At 36.2% G+C, this 11600-nt stretch overlaps 1 protein-coding gene across 1 annotated transcript in view; it reads right to left on the reverse strand.

Annotated features, from left to right (window-relative positions):
• Positions 1 to 10597, reverse strand: part of LOC102469322 (phosphatidylinositol 3,4,5-trisphosphate 3-phosphatase TPTE2) — a 90546-nt gene extending 79949 nt beyond the window's left edge. Inside the window, exons 1-4 of the mRNA XM_027774096.1 lie at positions 10488 to 10597; positions 8526 to 8576; positions 6295 to 6456; positions 3617 to 3736 (exon numbers count right to left, since the gene is read on the reverse strand). Of these exons, the coding sequence (XP_027629897.1) occupies positions 3617 to 3736; positions 6295 to 6456; positions 8526 to 8576; positions 10488 to 10597 (443 nt within the window). The remainder of the gene's footprint in view (positions 1 to 3616; positions 3737 to 6294; positions 6457 to 8525; positions 8577 to 10487) is intronic.
• Between the last annotated feature and the right edge of the window lie 1003 nt (positions 10598 to 11600).

The following is an 11600-nucleotide window of genomic DNA, read 5'->3' on the forward strand; positions in this document are numbered from 1 at the left end:
ATCTTGGTAGATTATATGTGTCCAGGAATTTGTCCATCTCATCCAGATTGTCTTGTTTCTTGGCATATAGTTGTTCATAGTATCCTCTAATGATGTTTTGTATTTCTTCTTTGTCTGTTGTTATATTGCCTGCTTCATTGAAAATTTGATTCACCTGGTCCCTTTTTCTCTTCTTAATAAGTCTCTCTAGTAGTGTATCGATTTTGTTTATCTTTTAAAAATAAACAGATTTTACTTTCATTTATTTTCTATATAGTTCACTTACTTTCTATTTCATTTATTTCTGCTCGTATCTTTATTATTTCCTTTCTCCTAGAGTTTTTTCTTTTTTATTTTTTTTGCTGTTGCTTTTCCAATGCTGTAAGGCATAGTGTTAGGTGATCCATTTGCCTTCTTTCTGTCTCCCTCTTATGTGCACTAATTGCTATGAACTTCCCTCTTATGAAAATCACCAAGAAGATAGAGAAAATAACAACAATAAAAAAAAAGCACATGAGGATAATAAATGAGAAATACTAGATTCCACAAGATGCTCATACATCAGAATAATTGGCATCCCAGAAGGTGTAGAAACTAATAACAGCATGGAAAATCTATTCCATGAAATCCTGGAAGAATTTCCCAAGTCTAGAGAGGCACTTAAGCATCCAGACCCAAGAAATACAAAGGACCCCAAATAGAATCAACTCCAGACGATCTTCCCCAAGGCACATCTTAGACAGACTGTCCAAGACCACAGATAAAGACATGATAGTAAAACTGGCAAGAGAGAAACAAGAAATGACTTACAAAGGTCATCCCATCAGGCTAACACCAGACCTCTCAATGGAAACAATGCAAGCAGGGAAAGAATGGGAAGATATATTGAAAATGTTAAGAGAGAAAGAATTTCAACCAAGATTACTGTATCCTGCAAGATTATCCTTTATATGGGAAAAAAAAAGATTAAAATCTTCACAGACAAAACCTAAAAGAATTTGACAACACCAGACCAGCTCTTTAAGAAACCCTGAATAAAGTACTGTTCCAGGAAAACTAAAGAATTAACAGAAACAAAGGAATAAAAGGCAGCTAAGACAATGGCCAACTTAAAGGTTAGGACAGATTCAGTACCATCGATAATAACATTGAATGTGAATGGATTAAATTCTCCAATCAAGAGACACAGACTGGTTGAATGGATAAAAAAACAGAAACCCTCTCTCTGTTACCTACAGGAAACCCACCTCATGTATAAAGACATACATAGACTGAAAGTGAAGGGTTGGAAAAAGATTTTCCATGCAAATGGGAACCAAAAAAGAGCTGGAGTTGAAATACTAATTTCTGACAAAATAGGCTTTAAAACAAAAACCATTTGAAGAGACAAAGAAGGGCACTATATTGTAGTAAAAGGATCAATAGGTCAAGAAGATATAATGCTTATAAATATCTATGCGCCTAACACAGGAGCACCCATATATGTGAAGGAAAGACTGTTAGATCTAAAAGGGGAGATAGACTGCAATACACTAATTGTTGGAGACGTCAACACTGCACTATCCCCTCGGGACAATCATCTAGACAAAAAATAAAAAGATAAAGCATCTAAACGATACCATAAATCAAATAGACTTAACAGACATCTATAGAACTTTCCATCCCAAAACCACAAGATACACTTTTTTCTCACCCCCTCATGGAACCTTTTTGAAGATTGACCACATCATAGGTCACAAAGCAAGCCTCGACAGATTCAAAGGCATAGAAATTATATCCAGCATGTTCTCTGACCATGATGTAATTAAACTTGAGTTTAATTTTAAGAGAAATCCTCAAAAATACTCAAATACATGGAAACTAAATAACCTATTCCTGAATGACTCCACAACTACTGATGAAATAAAGACTGAAATCAAAAGATTGATGGAAGCCAATGACAATGAGAAGCAATTCTTAACCAAGGGCAATTTCCCTTCTCTCCTCCTTTTCACCATCCATCTAGGCAATTTTTTTTTGCTATTTTATATAAAGTACATGCATTGCCAGAGAGAGAGAGAGAGAAAGTGAGAAATCACCCCCAAGGGGGAGATGGCCACATCACAGTTTGTTCTCCTCTGGGGATTTAGGGCATGCATGCACATGCACCTGGTGCATTTTTTTCAAGTCACTGGGACTAGAACTCAAACCTCAGAGTTAGCCAAGTTGGATCCAGTTGCCTTAACCTCCACACTACCTGCTGCGTAACCCAGGTGGTGGGGGGAGGCAATGTCTTAGTCTTTGACAATGTCTGGAGACCCATTTTTGGCTGTCAAACTGTTGTGTGTAGGGGGAATGCTATTCACATCTAGAGGATAGATGTTATTAAACACACTACAATAAATGACAACTGTTCCCTCCAATAAAAAAGAATAATTGAGCCTAAAATGTCAATAAGGATGAGACTGAGAAATTCTGGTCTAGAGAAACAGTAATGAGATGGACTCTTAGAATTTGTAGATTTAACTTTTGTGACTTAAGACAAGCATTTTTAATCTCTCCCCACCAAAATAAATTAAGGGTTTTTGTTCACCTTTGCTACTTCAGTCACTAAGGGGCTTACTACAGCTGCTAATGCACATCAGGCAGGCAGCAGATTGAGATTTTTTCCCCAGAAACATCATAGCAGAAACTGATAGTCTGGACTAGTGCTTCTCCTACTTGAGCGTGTATAATTTACAGTCATCTGGAAAAGTTTATTAACCAACAGACTGCTGGGTCTTAGAAATACTGATTCAGTGGGTCTAGGGTGAGAACTAAAGTGTTTTCCTTCTCTTATTTCTATCAAGTTTTTGTGTTATTCTGAGGTTGCTAGTCAGAGGACCACATTGGCTCAGGCTATTTTCAAATAGCTTCAAAAGCCTCTCGTGTGACATGTTTAGTTGGGGCCTGACTGAAATCCTAAAAACTTAGGGTATAGAAAAAGAAGCCAGCTATTTGATTAAAGAGTAAACACAGTGAGCCACCCCACATCTATATCCCAATATACATTTGTTCTTCTTTTCCTGATTGTCACAGTAAAAGGGACACAAAAGAGATCCATCAGTCCCTCATACATATTTTTATTTCCTCACTCTCAACAGTTCTAACATGGCCTCAGCTTTCTTCATTTTTACTACAATTATCTTCCAAACTCTAACTCTATGTTGCCATCTATGGTACCTCCTGATTTTCTCTTCTGTTTGCTATTTTTTTAAAGAATCATGTTTGAGTCCCTCATATTTTTCATGTACTCAAATGAAAAACCCAGACAGATCCAATGTCATGTATAGAGAATTGTGGTTGAAGCACAAATGGGAATTTAGTGGGGATATGAAATGTAGAGAATGTAGAGTTAATAGAAGAGGCAAAGTCATCAGCTACTTTGTGTGCTCTCTCCTCGTTTCACTACAGGTACTCAGTATGTACACCTTTCACTGGTTCCTAAACCCCATAATCTTTTACTTTCAAAGTATGTGGAAATTTATCTAAATATTTATTTTCAAGTAGCTTATTTGGTACAGATACAGAAACTTAAAGTTAAAAAGACAGAATGAAAGCTATGGAAAATGCAAAACCAAACAAAACTTTTAAGAGAAGCAAGTCAGGTGTTTCATACCTGGGGAAAACTCTGAGAAACTTCAAGTCATAAACAACGAAAAGGATATCAACCAGCAGAGTTATCCCAATAATAGCAGCATCTAAAGAATTAAGAACATCAGAAAAATAACGCCGTCTCCTGTAATATAAAACAAAAAATATAAGTTAATTCTCTCCTGAAAAAAGGAATGTATTAAGAGTATAAATTATATGACTTATCACCATTAAAATTCTGCTTATAAGCTAAATAATATGATTGAATGTATTAAAAAATGTAAATAAATAAAATTTAAAAAAATTTTAAATGCATTTTCTGGGGACCAGCAGTTGGCATAATGGCTAGGTCGCTGGACTTCCATGTGGTTGACCTTGGTTCGAGTCCCCTCCCCAAAGGGGATAACTTCTTGCTTTCTGTCTCTCTGTCTCTGTCTTTCTGGCAAGTGCATGCACCCTATAGCAAAAATCTCTCAAAAAAATGCATTTCCTAGGGGTCAGCAGGTGGTGTGATGGTTAAGGTGCTGGACTTACATATGGGCGACCCTGGTTTGAGACCTGGACCCAGCAGCTTGAAAAGCACACCAGGTGAGTATGTGTGCACCCAAAATCCCAAGAGAAAACGGAGGGGAAGGGATTGCAACTTGGCCATTCTCCCTTGGGGATGATTTCTCAGTTTCCCTCTCTCTGTCTCTCTCTGGCAAGTGCATGTGATCTATGCTCTATGGCAAAAACCTAAAAAAAAAGCATTTTCTAGACTAGACAGAAAAAAATATTTAACATTAATGGAAAGTCTTCAAATAGTAAATTTATATTCATTATTTGATGCAAATATGAGAAAAACATTTATATGAAAATTTAAGCAGTAATAAGCAATCAAACTAACCTATTGAACAAGAGGTAAACATTATCATCATATAGGTAGGAGGAGAAAAAGTATAAATTTGAATCGTGAATATGGTCCCAACCTTAGAGCAACACAGTGTGGGATGTACAAGAAGAGCTTCTGAGATGGAGAGGGGTCTGTTATTTTGGCTTGCAAACTCATGGTCTGGCTTTGTACCCACATTGGAATTCCAATGGGTTGGTGTGTTCTCCCCCAGGTAAAGTGAACTTTCATCCACCACACTTTTTTTTCCCATCACTGGCTCTTTCAGACATGGACACTGGTCTCTGGGGAAAGCTTTTTTCTGATTCTTGGCAGCCTCTTCCAGGCTCTGAATAACCTGAAAGCAGACAACTGTCCTTAGCTCAATGGCATGGGGATAGGAAATCAATAAGATGGGAGATAAAAAGCCTTCTGAGATGCTCTAGATGAAGTGACATTGGGGAGTGTAGCACCTGACTCCCATAGAGGCCCAGGCCCAGCACTTAGATCACCTACCCACCTTCTCAGAAAACCAGAGGCAGAGAAAATCAACTGCTACCTCACTACCAAGTCTTGTTGATAGGATGAACATGCTTCAGAACTCTTGTGCACCTTAACAAAAGTTTTCATTTTAACTTAGATAAATGGTTATTTATGATCTATTCTCTAGTACTTAATATACTAGCAACACTTATATAGGACTTAACTATTAAAGTGTTAATATTTTTACTTCACATATTTGTACTTCACTTCCTCTATCTCTCTCTTTTTAAAGTTTTGCTATAGGATGTGTGTACTCACCAGAGAGAGAGAAAAGGAAAGTGAGAAATCACCTTCCAGAGGGAATGATTATGCTGCAATTTCTTCTCTTCATCTTCCTCTTGGCATTTTGGGCAGCTTGTACATGTACCCAGCATTTTTCAAACTGCCAGGTGTGGGATTTGAATCTTGCAGCTGGCCATGTGGGATCTAGCCATCTATCACCATGCCATAGGCTGGCCCCGTGCTCCTCTTTCTGTGTGTTAACACATGTAAACACATCAGCTGCTTGCCCCTTTTCTCAAGTCTCTTTTAAGCTTTACCTGTTGAATGAACCAACCCTCTAGAATACATTGTTGGAGGCTGGAGAGCCGGATGTAACAATACTACTATTAATACATACTTTTTAATGTCAGTGGGCATGTGTATATGTAAGAACCTGCTAACAAGACCAGGTTGTGCTTAAATACCTTTCCTCCAATTCTCCATTCTGTCAGGATCCTAGGTGTACACTTGGACCGTGGGAGTGCTTTTCAAGTTAGTGGGGCTAGGACTCAAAATCTGGTTGGCCATTTGTGATTGGTCTGGACTTCTTCTGCACAGCATTTAAACACTGTGCTATAGAGCCAACCCACAATAATACTATTAAAGTCCAATTTATACAAAACTAGGATTTAGATTATTGTTTCTCTGTGAATCATTCCTTTAAGAATTATTTTGGTAAAGAGAGACATATTTGGTTAGGTTGATCTGTTCATTTTTTGAGATAATTTATTTCTTTTTAAGAGAGAGGTTTTTGCTATAGGGCGAGTGCACTTGCCAGACAGAAAGTGAGGAATCACCCCCCTGGGGAATGGCCATGCCACAATCCCTTCTCCACCATTCCCCTCTTAGGATTTTGGGCACACATGCACATGCACCTGGCATGCATTTGAAGCCTTTGGGTCCATTACTCAAACAGTAGTTGACTATGTGGTGTCCAGAGATGTAACCATTATCCCATCTGCCGGTCCCTTGGAAGACTTTTTAAAACAGTATAAAATAACCTAATGCATTAAAAAATATATCAAACTTACCCTTCTACATACACTCGAAGAAGAACATCCACGAAGAAAAATATAGCAATAGCTATAGAAAATGAGCGATATCCCAAAGGAATATAAATTTGGTTCTCAGTGACAAGTATGTCAGCAATGGCAAGCCCCACATCCACAAAGATCAGCAAAACTCCAAATATTCTATAATAGAGAAAGAAAGAAAGAAAGAAAGAAAGAAAGAAAGAAAGAAAGAAAGAAAGAAAGAAAGAAAGAAAGAAGGAAAATAAAGATAAAGTGTTTTTAGTCCCTAGAGTTAGACTATATTTAGGCCAATTATCAAATATTAAAATGCTATTACTTAAGATTAAACTATACAGTGGCAAGACTTGTGTTGCCTTAGAATCTCAAAAAAAAAAAATTACTCAGTTTTCATCCAGAAGAAATAGTCACTAATAAATTAAAGACTTATCAAACCACTTCAGAATATATTATCATGCCCCTTTATAGTAAACTCATCAGATTAAAACTTCATGTTACAGGGTCCAGCAGTTAGCATAATGGCTATGTCGCTGAACTCCCATGTAGTTGACTGCGGTTTGAGTCCCGGACCCAGTGGCTTAAACTCACGCCGGACGCGTGTGCGTGTGTGCCCAAGATCCCAAGAGGAGAATGGAGAAAAAGGGATTGAGTCATGGCCATCCCTCCTGGGGGGGTGACTTCTCACTTTCTGTCTCTGTCTCCCTCTGTCTTTCTTGCGAGCTCATGCGTCCTATAGCAAAAACCTCTCAAAAAAAAAAAAAAAACCACGAAAAAAAAAAAAAAAAACACATAAGGTTAAAATTTAAAAACTGAATTAAAATCACATATCTCTTCTCTTGAATTCTTAAAATCTGAGAATTTCATAAGGAGTTTCTACCAATTTCTCATAATAAAACCCTGTTAATCTGGATAATTTCTTAGAATTTAGTAATAAAAATTAAATGAAAGTATTACATACTAACATAAGCCCTTATAATACCACTTTGACCAGGAAGATATTTTTATCAGTGAGATTTTTCAACAAGTACATATTTATGTATATTCACAGTGCTTCTAGCACAGTGATGGACATGTGAGAAGGAATTCAGTTCCATAAATATTTACATGGTTAACTTTAAAGTGCCACCTAAGCTTTTCTCTTACATATTCCAAGCATATTCTCCATAAATTGATTATACTATTTACATAAATTAGTCTTCAAAGTGCTTTTTTACATTTATGACTCAAATTAAAATATTAATTTTTTTTCTTTTTTTGGGGAGAGGTTTTTTGCTATAGGGCGCATGTGCTCACCAGACAGACAGAGAGAGACAGAGAGACAGAAAGCGAGAATTCACCCCCCCAAGGGGGATGGCCACGCTGCAATCCCTTCTCCTCCATTCTCTCGGGATCTTGGGCACGCATGCACATGGGCCCAGCGTGAGTTTAAGCCACCAGGTCCGGGACTCGAACCGCGGTTGACTACATGGGAGTCCAGCGACATAACCATTACACTAACTGCTGGTCTCAAAATATTAATTTAAAAGGAAGCAATCATCTTGTGAAAATCTGTACTACAGTATGAAATCTTACATATACAGAAGAAACTTAAGAGTAGTGCTAGAATATAACTTACAGTTACAGAATTTAAAAATACATGCTTTATTATTTTTACTTTTACAGGTAGGAAAAAAACATCAATATGTTACTATTAGAATTAGGCAGACCTATTTCTTCATAAGTCTTAATACCCAGCTTAAGCCAAAATTCTAAGATAAATTAGGATACCTTAAATGGAGCCCGAGGGCTACTTAGCGACATATTGACAGTGGAAATTCTTTTTGTTTTATTTTCTTTCAGATGCTTTACCACTAAAAATATTGATATGAGAAGCAGAAACAGTGGGGCAGCGGTAATGAAATGTTCTGTGATGCTGTACCCACATGAGAAATCTTCCTGAACACACTGGGCATGTGTGCAGGCCCATGATCTGAAAAGGCTGGGGCATGGATCATGGTGTTAAGACCATGTTGAAGTTTCCTGTTTCTCTCTCTCTTCCTTGCTCTGTCTCTCTCACAGAAACAATAAAACAAATAAATTTATAAAATATGCAAAACTTCATATTTTGTGTATAACTTTGTACTTTATTGTTTACCCACAGTAGTATTAAGAATAAATAATAACAATTACACCAGAAAAAATCAATATTAAATGTTATACATATTTATGTCCTTTTCTAGAGTTTCACATACCCAAATATAAAGGATGATACAATTAAGTGCACCATATTCTTAATCTTGCTACTGCAAAGAGAAACAAAAATAAAATAATTAATCACAGGTTTCTCCTAACATATTATGAATTTAAGGAAAAAAAACTTTTATAATTTTAAGAGAAAATTCTTTAGAAGTTGTATACCAAAATAGTTTTACTCATAGCTATCATAAAATCTTCACTTTTCTGTTTCATAAGTTTTAAAATTTCTTATCCTAAACTTTGGATGTTTAATAACATTCCCCTTGCATGTAAAGCCTTAACCCTGACATTATGGTAATATTAGAGTCAAAGTTATCAGCTAAAGCAGCATAACTGAAGACAAAAGGGAGTGGTATAGAATAGAACGGCATCTTATGGTCAGCGCCTCTATAACAAATGGTAGGATCCTAGGCAATTCATCAAACCTTGCCCAGATCTCAGTTTCCTAAATAATGACCTAAAGGATTTGGGTCAAGCATAGGGATACGGAATACTCTTGTCCTTTAATATTCTTTCCTTTCTCGCTTTTCCTCTTTATCTCTGGCAAGTACACATAGCCTATGGCAAAAATACCAAAAAAAAAAAAAAAAGCTGCAATATAATATCAAAGTTGAATCTAAAACACAAATAATGAATTGGTTGACTATGTGGAAGTCCAGTGATGTAACCATTACACCATCTGCTGGCCCTTTAAACTTTTTAAGCTCTCATATATCTTCCTCTGACAGTTTTCTGTTCAGATCAATTGGGGGGTGGTGGTAAACTTTGAATTCCTTACATAGTTCGTTTGTCAATCCCTTAACTAAAGTATAGTTTGCATTCTGTGAATTGCCTCTTTATTTTTTATTATTTGCTTTTCTTTACAGAAGCTTTTTATCTTAATGTAATCTCATTTGTCTATTTTTGGTGTTATTGTCTTTGTTTTAGGGGACTTACTTAAGAAATTTCCATCAACCACAATATCTTAAAATGTCTCTCCAATGTTTTTCTCCAGTAGTTCTATGGTTGGGCTTTATGTTTAAATCTTTTATCTATTTGAGTTAATTTTTGTTAATGATGACAGATGGGGGTTTAGTTTTATTCTTCTGCAAGTGGATATCCAGTTTTCCCAGTTCCATTGTTGAAAAGACGATCTTTTCTCCACTGGATTGTCTTGTGACTTTCTTCAAAAATAAGTTGGCTGTTTATTGTTGGATTTATTTCTGGATTCTCTATTCTGTTCCATTGGTCCATGTGTCTGTTTTTGTGCCATACTGTTCTTGTATATAGCTTTGTGATATATTTTGAAGTCAGGTAGTGAGATGCCTCTGATTTTACTCTTTTGAATAGTATTGCTTTGGCAATATATGATTTTTTGTGATTTCATATGAATTTTGTGATTGCTTTTTCTATTTCTGTGGAAAATGTTGCTGAAATTTTTATAGGAATTGCATTGAAATTGTAGGTCACTTGGGGAAGTATGGACATTTTAACTGTGTTAATTCCTCCAATTCATGAACAAGAGATGTCTTTCCTTTTTTCTTTCCATCTTTTTCAATTTCTTCATTCAGTTTTTAAATAACTTTCATAGTATACATTTTACTTCTTTGGTTAGAATTATTTCTAGATATTTTTTGTGGCTATAGTAAATGAAAATGATTTCTTCACTTCTACCTTGATTTATTCATTGATAGAGTACAAAAATATTACAACATTTTTTGTTGTTTTAGGGCATGCGTGCTCACTGGGGCAGAGGAGGAGAACATGAGAAATCACCTTTTCACAGGGATGACCATGCCACAATCCTTTCTCCTCCATTCTCTCAGTATTTTTGACACACACACACACACCTGGCTTTTTTTTTTTTTTTTTTTTTTAGGAAAAGATCATTCTGATGCTTTTATTTTCTGGTCCTTCTATTGTATAGACATAGTCCTCATTGGGTTGAATTGCAGGATCAGGATTTTCTGGGTTTCTACCAGATTGGCACCTCCCAGACTGGCCCTGGAGCTTGATTGATGTGTCTGGTAGAGACCACAGTTGGCACTGAAGACAGTCCACAGGCCCATTTTCCACCTGGAACCCTCATACAGCCATGCAGCTAATGACCTATAGTTAGCTCATCACAAAGTCACCAGGAATTTATTTTTCTTGAGGTCCTTGGGGGGAAAAGCATTTATAATTTCTTTTTTTTAAATATGCATTTTTTTATATTTTGATGACAGTTTTAGTGTTTTTTTTTCTCCTGAAAATTTTTTTAAATTAATTTACATTCATTCCTGTGCATCATCGCAACATACTAAATGTGGTTTCCCATCTAGGGTAAACTGCATAGTAGCTTAATCATGCATGTTATCATCAATAATATTCAATTTCTACTTTCATATATATATATACATATATACACATATATACACATATATATGTACACACATATATATATATGTGTGTGTGTGTGTGTGTGTGTGTGTGTGTTTTCTACCCCATGTCTGACCCTCTGCCCTTTCCCACTGTCTTATTACACTATCTCTGCTGCCTACAGTTGACTTCCATTCCTTTTCCCCCAACATTTTGTTGGTCACACCATATCATAAGTAATCTAACTACTTTCAAGAGCAAGTTCAGGTGGTGATTTCAAGAAAAGCAGTTTTGAACTGGTAAGGATAGTTCCTTGAAACTTAAAACCTAGAAATAGGTTAGTATCCTGTTCAAATAGTAGGTACATGAATCTATTGACAGTTCAAGACAGGACGAAAATCCTTAAAACCGGACAACAAAGCTTAGAAGAAAAGCAGCAATATTTTAGTCAAGTCACAGAATGCTGTTTCATCTGTTCAGTCTCGTGTACTTAATCTTTCTTCTGTTGAGGTTCGATCTTCCAGACTGAATTCTGGGATATAATACTCAACTCCAGACTTTGTCCCTACAATTAAGTTGCCCATTTTCTTAGTTTCTGAACTCTTATTTCTGTGTGTCTGCATTTAATTTTACTGATATAGTACTCCCTTAAGAACTTCTTGGAGATCTGGCCTGGTACTGGTAAATTCTTTCAGGTTTTGTTTATCTGAGAATGTTCATGTCTTTTCTTCCCA

This window comes from Tupaia chinensis, unplaced genomic scaffold (assembly GCF_000334495.1).
Source record: "Tupaia chinensis unplaced genomic scaffold, TupChi_1.0 Scaffold000402_1, whole genome shotgun sequence".
NCBI classification, from domain to species: Eukaryota; Metazoa; Chordata; class Mammalia; order Scandentia; family Tupaiidae; genus Tupaia; species Tupaia belangeri.